This window comes from Sesamum indicum, linkage group LG9 (genome assembly GCF_026168435.1).
Source record: "Sesamum indicum cultivar Baizhima isolate 11 linkage group LG9, ASM2616843v1, whole genome shotgun sequence".
NCBI classification, from domain to species: Eukaryota; Viridiplantae; Streptophyta; class Magnoliopsida; order Lamiales; family Pedaliaceae; genus Sesamum; species Sesamum indicum.
In genome coordinates this window covers 26,674,889-26,690,954 of record NC_142665.1, presented here as the reverse complement: position 1 = coordinate 26,690,954, position 16,066 = coordinate 26,674,889, and the positions used below count along the sequence as shown (strand labels likewise).

Genomic DNA, 16,066 nt, shown 5'->3' with positions numbered 1-16,066 from the left:
TTACTCGCACCAAACCAACTTTCCTATTAATTCAAATATGATCAAGGGGAGTCGCGTGCTGCGTATAGTTACCAACTACTTTTACTGTACGATTGGCATAATGATTGATCATTTCAGGATTGGACAATTCAGGTGGAATTAAGTTTTGGAGGTGATTTGGCTTTAAAAAGAGTCAAATCACACCACTTATACGACAGACTTTTTGATCATTTGTCTTCTGGCTTTTTTTATTTTTATATGTTATGAATTTTTTATTAGGGTTAGCAGTAAACACTTTCCAACGTATGAAAAGTTTGTACTCTGCCCCCAATTATTTTTCTTTTACAACGATCATCCAATCTTTAATTTTTGTAACATTTTGTATTCTCTTTTTTCACTTTTTTAGAAATAATGAGAATATTCTAGGGGCGTGAAGACAAGCTCTAGGTAGACTTATGGCCGGGTGAATTTATTATAAAAACAAAAAACACTAAAATTAGAAGAAGAATAGAAATGAAAAAAACAAAAATCAATGTTATGTTCTTCATACCTCCACTATTGCAACACCTTCATCCGCCATTGCAATGACCCTAAGTTACTGCACAACCACCTTCGCCTGTGAAGACATGCTCCACCCACCTACCCCCTTATAGCCGCTATTGATCCCTTTGCTCTTCATAGAATGCCGTCATCTCCTTCAATACCTGCCGTTGCCATTGACCTCTTTGCTCCCTAAGATGGCCGTCCACCACCTTCGCACCCTCTGCAGCAGCTGCCCACAACTCTTTTGAATTATTTTGTTTTTAAATTTAGGGTATGAAATTACAGTTTTACCCACCTTAGTTTCACTAAAAGCACGTCCTTCACGCTGTCGGAATATTTCTGTTTGATTTCTCAAGTGCTACAAAATTAAACTGAATGTATAAAAAAAATGATTGAGAGCAAAGTGTAAAACTCCTACATTCGAACATGTCTACAATTATCCCTTTTGATTATGAAATTCTCTGCCATGAGGCTATAAACCGACATAGGACATGCAAAAAAAATGCAGCGGGTAATAGAGATGGTGAAGGAGACCTCTGCAAATCTGAAATCACTCGTTGAACCAACTACAATATCCATTAATGCTGTTTACTTTGGCCTTCAATAATTATGCTTCCCTACATTCCCACTTTCCCCTTGACATATAATTTCAACATTATCTAAGTCTAGTCTTTTGCCCGGCTTCTTGTTTCTCATTTCAAATTTCTCTTTCCTAAAATGTTATCCATCAGCTGCATCACACTGAAAATTCAAGCCATTACTTTTCTTTTCTTTCTTCATTTTGTTTTTTACACTTTCGTATTGATCAATTCACACAGCAAATTAGTATTTCGTTCAAATATAATTGGCACCAGAGAGTAGTAGCTTGAATAACAGATATGAAATCTGGAAAATTAGGTTTAACATTTAATTTCAAATTGTTTTTAGTAACTGGATCTGTAAGATCCTTTCTACCGACAGTTGGCCAAACAGAGGACGAACGGTCGATAAAGTGTCACGTTTGCGTTTTGGTGCGAGAAATTGACTCACGTTTTCTTCTATCTTTTCTTTTAGCTTTTCTATTTCTCAAAAATTGAAAAGAGAATATATATTAATAGATATATATATAGGGAGAAATATAGCTATGATTGAATTATATCAATAAAGTTAGTCTGAATTCGAAAATATCAAATCATACAAACACGATTCCTGTTTAATCAATTAAATTTTGTTTAAATTCAATCATATCAATAATAAAATCACGTTTAAATATAATTCAAACAAATTTCAATAATAATTTGTTTAACTAGAGTTGAAAAATTGTTTACCGCTGCATCGGAAGCTTCCTCAATGACTCCACAGCAGCAGGAAGGCCTGCTCGGAGTCCACGTTCGTATCAGTCGCTCCGAATTTTTCAAAGCACACCACATTTGTCTTTGCTTATTCCCCTCTCTTTCTCTATGTGGAAAAAAATTCACTACTATTTTCCAGAGCTCCAACATTATCGAACTATTTTTTAAAATTGCTGAATTTCTTCTCCTCCTCCGTCTTGGTTTTTCTCCCTGGGTCGTACTATAATAACTTCATCTAAATTTATTATTAGTAGCTTCATTGATCCAAATATTTTTTACCATAACGTATTCTTCGAATCTGTTGTCGCTGGCCGACGCGGTATGGTTTCTTTGCTGCCTTTTGCTTTGTTGATTGATCATTATTGTTAATTTGCTTTGATGTAGGTAGCTTCATTCTACTAATTCGATTTGATCAATTTTTGACATTCGGGTTTGTGCAAATGATGCTGGGAATTGCCAGATTACAAGCTTTCTTTCCTACTTTGTATAATATTTGAATCACCATTTGGGTTAGATCTGAAGAAGAAGAACATCATCTTGCTTCAGAACCAGCTGCTGCTTCTGCATCTCCAAGTCCTCCTTCCGAATCCTGATTTGTCTTCAATTTGACTGCGCCAAGGTTAAGGTTTGCTAATTAGTACTCACTCTTCCCCGTTGTGATCCTTCCGTTTTCAACATAAAGTGGCGTCTGATGTAGTTTCCCTACATTTCAGCCTTTTGCTTTTATTTAATAAACTGATACCCTCTCCTGAGGTTTTTCTTGTTTGATTCTTAACTGCAGGGACACAGCTAGAAACCTCCTCAACTTTACTTTACTTGGCTCTTTTGAATTCAAAGCTATTTACATCCTGCCATTCCCTCTAGCCGCCTGCAGAACTCATTGGGGGTACAATTTCGATGAACAAGTTCCAGCGTAGAAGCTGCTGAGACCATTTATCTCATAATGGATGTAAATTACATTTGAACTGGGTCTAACAAAATCAGTGATGGATGCAGTTGAACAACATCTGTATTTCCTACATACTTGTTAACTGTCTTCAGCACTCCATTTATCTATGGGAGAGTGGGTTATTGGAGCATTCATCAATCTTTTTGGCAGCATTGCCATTAACTTCGGGACTAACCTTCTTAAATTGGGTCATGACGAGGTACATTGAGCTCACCAGTTTTATCCCTAAACTGATTGCTGATAGACATGTCTCAATATTCTTATGGATTTCTCAGAAAAAGCTTTACAGTGGATAAGTGATGCTCATTTGTCCCGTTAAACTCTGTTCTTCATCTAGTAGTTCTTATATTATCTTTTGGTTCATCCATCTCATTTGGATATATGTAATTTCCGGATCATCTTTTAGTGCATTGCCCATTGCCTGAGTCCTTGAGAAAGCTACTGATTAAGGTTGGCTGACAGCTAGCACAAACTTTCTTGATTGGTATGGATCCATGACCCTGAGGTTGTAGGTGACTACAAGAACTTATCGGTGATAAGCATGATTGAAGACAGATTTAAAAGGCTTTTAATACCTTTTAAGTTTTAACAGGTTACAAGTTTTAGCCATTTAGTTTGTGAGAGCTTTGGCCACTCCGGTAAATTAAAGGAGGATGAAAAAAGTGTAATCTGTATCTTAAGAGTAGATGTTAATGAAGACTGAAGTATGGAAGAGAAGACTGGTTCTTTGAACTCATCAGGATCTGTAAGTCAGTTGGATGGCCAAGCAAGCTCTTTCTTTTGCCTCTACCATCCATAGTTGGCCTAAGATTAAAACAAGATGCAGAGATACCTGATCTCATGGTTTTCTTACATAATCTTGTTGTTGCGGAAGATTTTTGCATATATGTTATGGGGTGGTTTATTAGCAAGAGCACTGTACCACCTAGAACTTTTTTTTATTTTAGAATTGAATACTCATGAGCTAGTAAACAAATTTTAATAATTGCACAATATCTTGTGCTATGCTGATATTTTTAAAAGGGTCTCACCTTGGCCTTTCCGGCTTCTGTAGAGGAATACACAAGATGTAAAACAAGAAAAGAAGATTGTCTATATGTTATACTATGCTTATTCTCTTTGTCACTGACCTTTGTGTGTGTTTTATTTGCAGAGAGAAAGACATTCTGTAGTTGGCAATGATGGGGCAAATGGAAAAGCGTTAATGAAGCCTATTATATACTTCCAAACCTGGAGAATCGGTACCATTAGTTGCTTCTTGTTGAACAATTTAACAAGCAACATCTTTCATCAATTTTTTATTGGTAGCTAATTTGTTGTTAGTATATGCAGGTATCATTTTTTTCATTCTTGGAAACTGTCTTAATTTCATTTCATTCGGCTATGCTGCTCAGGTGTGTATGATGTAGAAAATTGGGTTTTGGCATGAACCATGTAAGAGGAGATCATATATGTTTACTTCTTGATGGCTAATAGATGCATGCCGGACCATTTGATTATTTTGTCAGCAACCCTTATATCTTGTTAAGTTTTATTTTGCCTTTGTTAATGTTCTTCCTTTTCTCTTTTTTTCTTTTTGGTCTTTATTTGTTTCTGCAGTCCCTTCTTGCAGCTCTAGGATCTGTCCAATTTGTTTCGAACATTGCATTTGCCTACTTTGTGCTGAACAAAACCGTGACTGTCAAGTATGTTTGGGTCTCAATTCTTAAGTTGATTATAGCTCTACTATAACCATATAGCAAAGTGTTTATCTCTTTTTCATCTGTTTTCACCCTATCTTTCTAGATGAGAAGTATCATCACGCAAATTACTTGTTCTACAGAGTACTTGTTGCCACAGCCTTTATTGTTCTCGGGAACATCTTCCTTGTGGCTTTTGGAAACCACCAATCACCAGGTATGTCATCTGAGAATTGAGGTTTAACATGTTTCTGATTTTTGTCGAACCTTTTTCTTCCTTTATATAGTTAGCTTCCTCTTCAGCATTAAATTTTGGGTAAATTACAACGACGTCTCTAAGGTTTGGTATAATTATGAATATCAAATACCTCTCTAATTTTAATGGCCATCTAGTAATTAACTCAATCCGTTAGGTTTTTATCCATTTTTTATGGTGAATTGACCAAAATGTCCTTGTGGATTAAAAATTATAATTTTATTTATTTTTTATTTTTTTAGGGATTAAATGGATAATTTTTTTATAATTTTTAAAATTTTTTCACCCATCCAGTTCAATTTTTTATAAGTTTTTAATTTTAAAAATATATATATAGTAAGAGCAAAGTTGACAATTTCATACCTCCATCCAAAGATTATATAATTTCATCAAACATCAGGGCGTATTTATAATTTTTCAAACAACGAGAGAGTATTCGTAGTTATGTCAAACCTCAAGAGAGGTCGTTGTAAATTACCCTTAAATTTTTAATTAAATACAAGCTTTTCTACTCTGGTACATTTTGGTTAATTGAACAGGGAGCTCTATAGGTTTGTCATTTCATTTGTTAAGGTCCTGTACATTCAGCAGTGAAATTTGCTTGGAACCAGAATCTTTTAAAGTATTTATTAGGGGTGATAAAAAAATATTCAAACCGCCCTAATCGAACCGTTTTTTATGATTTAATTTTCAAACCGCAATTCTGAATTTAGAGTAAAATCAAACCATGGTATTGGTTTGGTTTTAATTTAGAGCTTAAAAAAACCGCCAAAAATCGAACCGCGCCGCTAATAATTAATTTTTTAAACTATATATATAGAATAATTTGATAAAATAATTAATATTTTTAGAAGAATTTCATATTCAAATTATATAACCCCAAAATTCATATATTATCAGAGATCCATATTACAAAAAGTTTGGACTTTATAAAACAAAATGTGTTTATTCTTAAGCCCATTTGTTGATTTTTCCAATTTTTCATTCATTTTTCATCCTTTATTTTTTTATCCCCGTTCCCTCTTCTCTCTTTTGTCTCTCACTTGCCGTCTTCTCTCTTCGTTCTTTTCCTCTTCTCGTTTCTCAATGTTATACTCAAAATTGATCATATATTATATTTATTAATCAATATCATACATTTTATTTTAGATAATAATAAACTATGGTACTTTTATTTATACATTTAATCTTTATACAAAAACAAGCTTAATCAACAACTTAGTAAATTCTAATTTTTTTTATTTAATATGACACATATAAATTATTTAATATTTGTAATTATAATTTTTTTATTTAATTATAATTATTTAATATGATACATATAAATTTTTTCTTATGTTTTAATACTATTTGTAATCTCTTATACTTTTTAAAATTGACAAGTCTTAACAATTAACTTATGATTTTTAATATCTATTTGTGAGTTTTATACTTATATCAAGATACATAATATGCATTATGCAATCTATTTTATTACTTATACATTTATGTCAAAACTTGGTGATTCCTATGAATTAATCTAAAGATCATTATAATAGTAATAATGGTGATGATGGTTGAACAATTTTAATTATTTTAATTGTTATTTTATTATATATAATGAGATCAACAAGCTTAATCAACAATTTAGTAAGTTTTAATAATTTTTTTAAAATAATTATTTAATACGACACATTTATATTTTATGTTATGTTTTAATATTTATTTGTAATCTCTTATGTCTAGTGCCTACAAATTTTCAATTGCTTGGTCTAGAGTATTAATTACCTAGTATAAATTATTGAAGATTGACCAAGAATGTCTTTAATTTTCATTTTCTTTCTTGACAATATATTTAATATGTAAATAACTTAAATTTTGTTTGCCACATACAAACACTTGTTTTTTTTTCTTTTGTTAGTTTCAATATTTTATTTTTGTTATAAGTTTACAAACTGCCGGAAACCGCACAAAACTGCACCTTTGATTTTGGTTTTAAAAGTGACAATTTAAAAAATTATCTTATAAAACTGCCAAGAGCAATGCAATTTGAAAATAGCTATGAGAAAACTTGAAAGTGCACCGTGAGCACCCCTAGTATTTATTGACATTACTGGAAATACTCGTGTTGCTTCATGCATGGTAGCAACAAGGAAATTTTGATCCTGTGTAAAGTGTATATCTTTTCACATGTTAATCATCCAAAAAAAATTGCATCTTATATTGTTTTTAGATGTTATAGTAAGTTTCTATTTCAGTTTGAATTCACCACGAGGAATTTGTAAGCTTTGTGACAGGAATCACTGTAGATATTGATTAGAATACTTGAATACACTAACCATAAACTCCATTACAACTGAGAGTTCCATTGAATATTGTTTTAAACTGGGACCTTATATTCTTTAGAAAGGAAGTTCTCTTAACTTATTGAAACTACAGACAAAAGTAGATTGAATTAAAATATTGTTTTTTCATACTTTTGCTGAATAAGGTGTGACGCAGATAGCCAAACTGTATCATTTCTGTATTCTTGGTTGGAGAATGTATTATAGCTCAAGTATAAGTTACTTCTTCAATGGCAGGTATCTCTTTTAGCTGAATTAGATATGTGCAATTGAAATATGACCTTTACTATTCAGTCTTTGCTGAACTGTTATTTCAGATTAGGAGGACACAATAGTTTCCTATTTTGGAGTATTTAAACTATATAGTTGAATCCAATCATGTGATTGAGAAAACTACTCTTTCATTAAGGAATTTGCTTTAAAGAAACATACAATTGAATTGAGATCTTAGCCAGCAGCAGTACCATGCTCATTCTAACCATCATTGACTGACTGAAAATATCAGCACTATTTTAGGTTTGAAAACAGATTAATTTTGTCACATAGTCTCGAGATGCAAGTTTCTTTTTTCATCGCTGTCATCCCCAAAAGGGAAAAGATGTTCTTATATCATTCTACTGATGGTGTTTTGTTTTAATGTGGATCACCTTAAGAGAGTTACGCAACATTAATGTCCCAATTGAGACTTGTTTTGATTGCTTCTTTTCTCCCAACAGTTTACACACCTGAGCAGTTGGCAGAGAAGTATGGAAATGCTACTTTCCTGATTTACTGCCTGATTCTGGTTATTGTTGTCTGCTTGAATCACTCAATATATAGGTGGGAGGATATGGAAATTCAAAATGATAGGAGATAAATAAGGCTTATCTAATTTATTTTCTTTACATTAATGTCCCAATGACCAAGCACTATATTTGTCCTTGTAATCGGTCAATTCTGGAAATTACAGAAGAGGAGAACTGCTGCTTGCTGTTCCAGGGAATGACATTAAGCCCTACTGGCACATGCTTCTCCCACTTTCTTATGCTATTGTTTCTGGTGCTGTGGGATCATGTTCAGTGTTGTTTGCGAAGTCTCTGTAAGTTGTGCTACAATGTCTTTCCTCTACATACCAAAGACTTTTCAAAACATTTCAATTGCTGATTCTTACTTACTTTTGTAGATCTAATCTGTTGAGATTGTCCATCTCAAGTGGTTATCAGTTGCATAGTTGGTTCATGTACTCCATACTACTACTATTTTTTACTACGGCTGGGTTTTGGGTAAACATCAAACACATATCTAATTATTGATCTGGTGGTATACAAGTATGGTTTACGACATGAGTTGATGAATTATGTTTAATTGGTGATATTGTCTTGAAACATGTTTGCAGATGGCAAGGCTGAATGAAGGATTGTCTCTGTTTGATGCAATACTCATTGTCCCCATGTTTCAGATTGTTTGGACTTTCTTCTCCATTTGTACAGGATTTGTATATTTCCAGGAATATCAGGTTCTCCCTCCAGCCTCAACTCACATTTTCTAAGTTTGACATTGTGCGGGCAAGTCAGCTACTATTAGTTTTTTTTATAAAAAGAAAAATTTTTGGTTGTTGCAAATTCATATAATTGCAACATAGCATTTTTGGATTACTAAAAGAACCGTCACTTGGATCGCATAAAATATATATCTCATCTTTTGGGCTTAGTTCTTGAGACCAGATTCAGTTGCTGCAACCTAAGACCAAAGATTTATTGTTGACATATGTTAAGGTAGTTTTTTGAGGCTCTCAAATAGTGGTCTGCCTAAATGGGAGAATGCCAGTCTCCTCTGTGTTGCTGAGCATCGGGCAAAGTTTCTTATTGCTCAAGAATGCCTTAGAGTGGGTTACTATTAGTGGCACGCATTTAATAGCAATTAAGTCCATATGCCTAATTGGCTAAGTTATTTCTATGAGAACATTTGATTGTACTTCCTAGATTATTCTCATCTGATTGGCTAAGTTACTCCTGTAGTTATATGGCTTCAGATTGTTTAGTTTGTGCCATTTGCCCTGGTAAATTATTGCAACCTTCTTATTCTCTTTCATGAACTTGAGGATGATATGATTAACTAATTGAATATTTTTTAAGCAGGTATTTGATGCATTACGAACTACAATGTTCATACTAGGAATGATTTCTGTATTCATAGGCATTTCTTTGTTGGCACCTGATGAATCAAAAGGTATGCCAATAGTCATAGGCTTCCCTTTCATAATTTTATTGCGACATTTTCTGAATATAGTAAACATTTAGTGATTTTATCAGGAGGGGAAATCAAAGATACAGCACTGGTTTCTGTTACTTCAAATCATCCAAACAATGCGGACAGGTATGGCACAATTTTGTCGAGGACTTGACTTGCTTGATTTAACTACTAGTCTCACCTTTTTCATTGGTATAGACAGGTGATCCTTATCTTATGTAGAATCGACTACTTTCTCCTTTATGCCTGTTGGCCAAATTAATACTAGTTTGACTGCGGTTGTTCTCATCTGGACTTACAATGTGCAATTAATTACAGACTTATCATGCCAGCTGGAGATTCACAAATTAAAGACATGAAATCACTTCTGCGCATGGTGCAGATGAAAGCTGCAAGCTTGATTGTCAAGACTAAGGTTCTGACATTGCTTTGTTAGCTCTCTTGAATTGATGGTGAATATAAGTAGTAATAATACCTGCAAAACTTGGTCTTTGTACAGGCTGCTTGTTCATTATCATTGGGTTTGGGAGAAGAATCAATTCATGCATCATCAGTTCTTGTGATGCCTATGGTTCCATCTAAAATAAATGGTTTCAGAGGGAATGTTCTCGATGGGACCAAGTTATTCTCCTTTAGAGCCCCAGGTTGGAGTAGGATTGATGAGGATGGTGAGCATTTACTGGGAACAAGAACGCTTCCATAGAGCATGTAGGACTGGTTCACATGCACAACATTCATCCTAGACTGACTTTTATACTCTGTTTCAGGCCTTTGTATTTTTGAGAACTCAGTTGGATATGTTCTCATTGTTCTGGAAAAGGGAACTTCTAATCTCGCTGTTTTTAGCTTTCCCGTGAAAATCAGTCGAAGTAGTTAATCAGATATGTGCCCGAGTGGTTTCCTCCAGGATACTGTTTTTTACCAAAGTGGTGCATAATTAGAAAAATTGGAAAACTTTTAGTTTCCTGCAAGATACTGTTAATGTACCGCATGAAGCATGATATCGAGTAAATTTTAAGTAAATCCGGAAGTGGACAGGACAATAGTACTGGAAAGATAAGCTGTCGAAGGAAGAGAAGGTTAAGAGAAGGGATAATTGCGCCGTCTGTCTTTAGTGTGTGTGTTTTTGGCGGAAAGTCATGGCGTTGCGCTGGGTGTTTATGGTTGGCAAAAGATGAATTCCTACTACTCTGGGGCCGCCAAGTCACCAATAGAATTGACGGCTGATTATTATGTCTTTCGTTGGCTTCGGGATGAGTGTCAGTGATTGTTTGTCCTATGTGGATGTCCAGGGTGTAACCATGTGGTTCCCCATCCGCCTGAACTCCAGGTGGGCTGGGGCACTCTACTGGGCTTCTCTTGGTGTTCGCTGACTAAGGTTCTTTATTGGTCACCTGGATGTATGTGTGGCTGGGCATGCGTGTGGGTGGAAGACAAAAAAGAAAAGAAAAAAGAAATCGCTGCCCTTTAAGATAATCGATAACTATATAGAGAAGCGTCTGTTCAGAAATTCTCATAACAAATTAATTTATAGTTAAATCATAATTAAATCTTCTTTTAACATTTATTTCTTTTTTTAATTGTAAATTCAATAAGTACATTTAATAGCTTAAAAGATTTAGTTCCATGAAAATATTTATAATTTTATATTTCAAAAATTCAAGAACACAAGTCAAATGTGCCGATGTTGCCAATTTTATAGTTTTCTGAAATAGAGAACTTATCATCAACAATGATTCTGGTGTATGTGGCATACTGAAATGTGTGTAGATCTTTTTAAATAATTTTAAGTTTGGAAGATTTTAATTAGTTTTAAATTTGAATTATGATTTATTGAATATATTGGTATATTTCAATTTTTTTTAATATTAAGTAATTCAAAATACTATTTTTAAATTATTCCCTCAAATTGAAATCTATCAATTCAAATATACTCTTAATTAATTCTGTGCAAAAGAATTCTTGTTTCCAACAGAAACACATTGGAAATATGTCTATGTGTGTTGTTTACATTACAGAATATAATACAATTATCTCAGGTAAATTAAACCTTAAAAGTTTTACAACTTGTCTTTCTTCAAATCCCGTCAAATTTAACTAATTCCCAACAGTCAAAAGGGGGTATTATTTAAACTAAAAGAGATGGTTTAATTTTTTATACTAACAGATAGGAAGCAAGAAAGATGATTAGACTGAGAACTAGGAGGATGCGGGCTCGGATTGGGACTTCTGCAATCTAATGTGGTAATGAAATCATTTAATAAACAAGTCAGCCACCTGGTCTATGTCGTCCTCCAGCCTGAACTCCTTCCCTTGTCCCTCTTTTGCATTCTTTACAATCTCTATAACAGATATCGAATGATCCTTCATTTGGTTGTCTTCAATAAACGAGTGTCTCAAATTTGGATTCTCGTGATTTTCCTCTGCCAACTGCGCTATGCTGACTGGATTAGTAGCATTGGATCTGTAAGTAGGAGTGGCATAGTTGTGAGATTGGTAATCCTCAAATTCAACTGTCGTGGACAGGTTACAGTATTTCTGCAGATGCTCATCATCTTCCTTTGTTCCCATCTTGCCGTCTGCCAGCTGCACTATGCCCGCTGGAGCTAAAGCAATAAAGTTGTTAAGATGTGCAGCAAGGGTGTCTGACTGGTAATCTTCAACTTCAATTGCGTTGGGCAGGTTAGAGCATCTCCTCTGATAGATGAGATGCGGGACCACCTTGTTATCCCGCAACAGAAGCCAGTGCATGATGAGAGGAGTCTCCATAGCTCTCATCTTAGCTTTCATGGACAAATATTTGGAAACGAGCATTCCCATTACCTTCTTCAGCATTTTGGTGGAGTCAGTTTGAACCATATTTTACAGGTATTAGCAGATGGACGCTGGAGAGGCTCATATGCGACAAGTGTCTTAACAATTTCAAGGCCTGGCTTGGCTTCCACTTTTCATCGTACCCGCGTGATGGTTATGGAAAAGAGGGAAGGAAGAATCGGTTTCCTTTTTTTTTTTTTTTCCTCTAACAAAGAGCAAAGCGAAAGTGAAAGGCTAAAGAATAAGGAAACAGAAAAACAGAACTGAGAAGAAAAAGTAGTTCCCAAGGAAAAAGAGAAAAGCAGGAACACAAGCGACAAGGGCTTGGTGATGCCGCCCATGTAAATTTGTCTTCACATAAGCTGTGAGTCATTATATCACACATGATATCATCATGTGTTAATTTAACTATTCACAACTTATATGAATGCAAATTCACATGAACAGCACCAAATTTCCCAGTGATGAAAGTACTAGTTTTCACTCTTTATCTCAATAACTCTCTGCTGTATCTTAGATGGTCATTCGTGAAAAGGAGAACCAACTTAAAGTCAAGAACATGATGCTATGTATTCTCATTCCATAGCAAGGGCCATCCACAATCTACAGCCTAGTGTTTGCCTTCATGCCAACAACCATTCTAAGGAAAAGAACAACCAATCTAATGCAGTCAGGAAAATTATAGAATCTAGGTTTCAGTACAACATAACATCACTTGCAATAGCATGTGGTTCTTCTTTGTAAATTTCAATTGTCTGCAACTCTAATCAGAATCTTCATACATTTCACCTTCATCGGACACCTCATCAAATGATCTTATGTCAAGCTGATAACGAAGAACTCCCCCAATCCCACCAAATCCCCTGCAAAATTGTGACCCCTCCTGTGATTTATTTGTCACAAATTCAAGCATGCAACCAAACCTTCTGTACTCATTGGCAAACCACTCAAGCAATGGCATTTTTTCCTGAACTTCCAACTCTGCAGAGGTGGCCATGTCCTTAAAATTACTCTGATCAGACTCTTGCTCCTTTTTCAGGTGCTTAATGACCATCTCACCTGTGACACTGTTTTTCAAAACATATCTAGTTATATCCAGATTCTCCCATACGATCAAGATTTCCACAGCACCCATTTCCAGAGTCTTCAATGTATCATCTACACCAAATACATATTTCCCAGTGTCCTGACTGATCTCCTCGAAATACTTACCAATTAAGCGTTTCTCCTGAATGAACTTAACATTGGAAAGAATTTCCGCAGACAACTCAATAGCTTGATTGAAACCATTTTCCCCGCCATAGGAAACATCAACGACATTAAGTATCTTAGCCTGTAATCGGGGATCAAACATATCTGATTGGCTCAGTTCAGTCTTGAAGTCAGCAGAACCAGCAAGTATAAGGCCGGCGACATTAGGCTGGCTGGTATTTGGATTAATGAAGAACTGTGTAGCAAGTTCTGCAGTCTTTCTGACATAGTTGTGCCGTTTCTCCATCCTCAGACGTGCAAAACGAAGAGCTGATTGTCCTCCACGTCCATGCTTCTTTGGAAGATCAACAGTAAACTTATGAAGGACCTCTCGTGTATTTCCACTTAATGTGCCGAAAAGGGTGCCATTCCCATCCATGACTATAAAACCAAATTTGTCATCAGATTCCAAAAGTTCATTTAAAGCTTCTGTATGAAACTTGTTATCACACAGGTATAAAGATGCATTTATGGGTTTAAAAGGCTCAAAATCAATTGTCACCTTCTTCTCCTTGCCATCTTCAGTAACAATAGTTCCAGTGTAAAGAACCAAGCCATTTGGAGGAACCTTATTGTAAAGTTTTAGCCGCTGTTGGGCTGAAGTAATAGCGCCAAGTACCGATTGACGATTAACCCTACTTTTGATATTTGAAGCTGTTCCAAACTCATCACCAAGCATCTTCGTAACCCTTGAGATCTGATCCCTGGGAGGCATTATAAGTGAAATCATGCTGGTTCCATTCCCTCTAGCAGATTCCAATGCCTTAATCAATTTCTTGATTTTCCAAATCTCAATGTTTTTATCAGATTCATGACCATCTGCCATTTCAATTCAGACTAAGCAAGAACCAAAAAGCCTGCAAACATTGTGCAGAAATACAGGCATGGATCATCATAACTTTAGAAGCACAAGAAACAGTACTCTCATTGTTAATAGAATTTAAGAGATATGTTACAAGTACTATATTGAATACTCAAAAAATTATGAACAAATAACTATCATATATTTTGTCAACAATATATATCTAGAAAAAGAAGGTCCGTATAAAGTATAGCAGCAAGCATCCTTCCATATATAATGACGCATCCACTAAATCATAGCACAAAGCATTTGAATAAAGCAAATATAAGCTCTATTATAATGATAGAGAGAAGATCCAAAACAATACAGTAAAATCAGAAACAATTTGCTATAATATCTGCCTATTACACGGCTAATGTCGTGGTATATGCTCATTCCATCAGATATTACCTGAATTTTGGGATAAGTGGCATTTGCATCCTCGAATTATAGAAGTTTTGCATAATGCAACCTTAAATTGAAAAATAGCACTTTGCACCTTTTAATTATATATTTATTGGCACCATGCACTCTACAATTGTTTCCAGCGACTTTTCCTTCCGGAAAATTATCTCAACATGAATATAAAAGATTTTTTGTTAATTTAGTTATCTTCCCTCCAAACTACAATTATTTTTGGCACTTTTCACTTTTAAAATAGATCATCCTTTATAAACTTGCACCCCCGAAAACACATATTAGCTTGATCTCTTTTAACTATAACCCCCGTTTTTTTTCATTCTCACCCACTAATACTACTTATTTTGATGCTCTCAATTCAGCAACATGCTCCACTTATTTCTTTAAAATAATTCATGTCAAACATTATAATATATTTTTCTTAATTTTTAAGGCTTGATTTTATTTTGAAAAATGGTAAGAAAAAATTACAAAGACTGGAGTGTATATTATAACTAAGATTACACAATATAGAGATAAGAGCCATACTTAGAATATAGGACCGAAGTAATAGAAATAGAGACGATAAAGAGATCATAAACTATGGAAAAAAAAATTATCAAACAATAATAATTACTAAAACCTTTTATATTCATACTTTATTTTGGAAGGGAGATAATTAATATTCGCTGGAAACAAGTGGCGGATGCAAGGTACCAATAAATATATAATTAAAGAGTATGCAGTATTATTTTTAGAATTTAAAGTTGCATTGTACAATCACTTTACAATTCGAGGGTGCAAAATGCAAATTATCCTGAATTTTTTTAACCGATACAAATAAATTCGGGGAATATCGGATATCGATATGCCATTACAAAGAGAAATACTTATAAAGGAGCCGCATAGACCTTCAAATGTGAAATGAAAGGGGGAAAACGTCAAAATCAAAGAAGGAGGTCTAATCATATCATCCATTGGAACCAATAGATGAAACATATATGAATTCTTTTAATTAGCCTATAACCATTTTGTTTTTACCAACCAACAAGTAGAAATAACAAGATACAAGTAGTAAGCGAGCAAGTTGAGTACACGCAGATCCCAATCAAAGATATTAGTAGTTATCTTTATATTTATACAACCATGAAGAGTACCTGAAAGAGATTGTTTGGCCGTGGCCGGAAATGAAGCAGCTTCTGACTGAGGTAGACTTTTGAGGCCAAGGAGGAGATGGAGATGGAGACCACCTAAAACCCTAATGGCTAATACTTTACGTTTACCAATTACCAATTACCAGTTACCAGTTACCAGTTTCCCTGTTTTTTTCTAATATATATATAGTATATCTGTTATATGTTGTTTTGTGGTTGGTTGCCGTCCATTCCTCGTGGAGGGTGTGAGCATGATATCTAATTTTAAACGACTCTAGAAATAGAAAAATTGTAGTAATAATCACTTATATTAATAG

At 34.5% G+C, this 16,066-nt stretch overlaps 2 protein-coding genes and 1 long non-coding RNA gene across 7 annotated transcripts; 1 reads left to right on the top strand and 2 right to left on the bottom strand.

The window, feature by feature from the left end:
* Window positions 1-524: 524 nt before the first annotated feature.
* Window positions 525-1,916, bottom strand: LOC148787055 (uncharacterized). The gene is made up of 3 exons (XR_016067416.1): window positions 1,830-1,916; window positions 818-880; window positions 525-751 (listed from the first exon to the last, which is right to left on the bottom strand). It is a non-coding gene; the product is annotated as an uncharacterized LOC148787055 (long non-coding RNA).
* Window positions 1,882-10,261, top strand: LOC105177499 (magnesium transporter, putative (DUF803)). 5 transcript variants are annotated; one of them, XM_020699213.2, is made up of 15 exons: window positions 1,882-2,172; window positions 2,368-2,472; window positions 2,635-3,001; window positions 3,956-4,043; window positions 4,135-4,196; window positions 4,402-4,487; window positions 4,625-4,698; window positions 7,778-7,880; window positions 8,011-8,139; window positions 8,224-8,323; window positions 8,437-8,556; window positions 9,179-9,269; window positions 9,341-9,416; window positions 9,609-9,705; window positions 9,790-10,261. In XM_020699213.2, exons 3-15 carry the CDS (start codon window positions 2,909-2,911, stop codon window positions 9,991-9,993), a joined length of 1,323 nt encoding a protein of 440 aa, XP_020554872.1. In that variant the 5' UTR covers window positions 1,882-2,172; window positions 2,368-2,472; window positions 2,635-2,908; the 3' UTR covers window positions 9,994-10,261. The 5 variants fall into 5 exon arrangements, with proteins under 5 accessions (XP_020554872.1, XP_020554870.1, XP_020554873.1 ...); XM_020699211.2 differs by having other exon boundaries at window positions 2,368-2,478; XM_020699214.2 differs by having other exon boundaries at window positions 2,314-2,472.
* Window positions 10,262-12,649: 2,388 nt separating this feature from the next.
* LOC105177498 (eukaryotic peptide chain release factor subunit 1-3) lies at window positions 12,650-15,963 on the bottom strand. The gene is made up of 2 exons (XM_011100685.3): window positions 15,753-15,963; window positions 12,650-14,212 (listed from the first exon to the last, which is right to left on the bottom strand). Exon 2 carries the CDS (start codon window positions 14,179-14,181, stop codon window positions 12,868-12,870), a length of 1,314 nt encoding a protein of 437 aa, XP_011098987.1. The 5' UTR covers window positions 14,182-14,212; window positions 15,753-15,963; the 3' UTR covers window positions 12,650-12,867.
* Between the last annotated feature and the right edge of the window lie 103 nt (window positions 15,964-16,066).

Bases quoted from the DNA above. Each gene is read 5' to 3' on its own strand.
- LOC105177499 (XM_020699213.2), top strand. From the start codon at position 2,909: ATGGGAGAGTGGGTTATTGGAGCATTCATCAATCTTTTTGGCAGCATT. The intron at 4,197-4,401 runs GTGTGTATGATG...TTGTTTCTGCAG, and splicing joins CATTCGGCTATGCTGCTCAG to TCCCTTCTTGCAGCTCTAGG. The intron at 4,488-4,624 runs GTATGTTTGGGT...CTTGTTCTACAG, and splicing joins AACAAAACCGTGACTGTCAA to AGTACTTGTTGCCACAGCCT.
- LOC105177498 (XM_011100685.3), bottom strand. From the start codon at position 14,181: ATGGCAGATGGTCATGAATCTGATAAAAACATTGAGATTTGGAAAATC.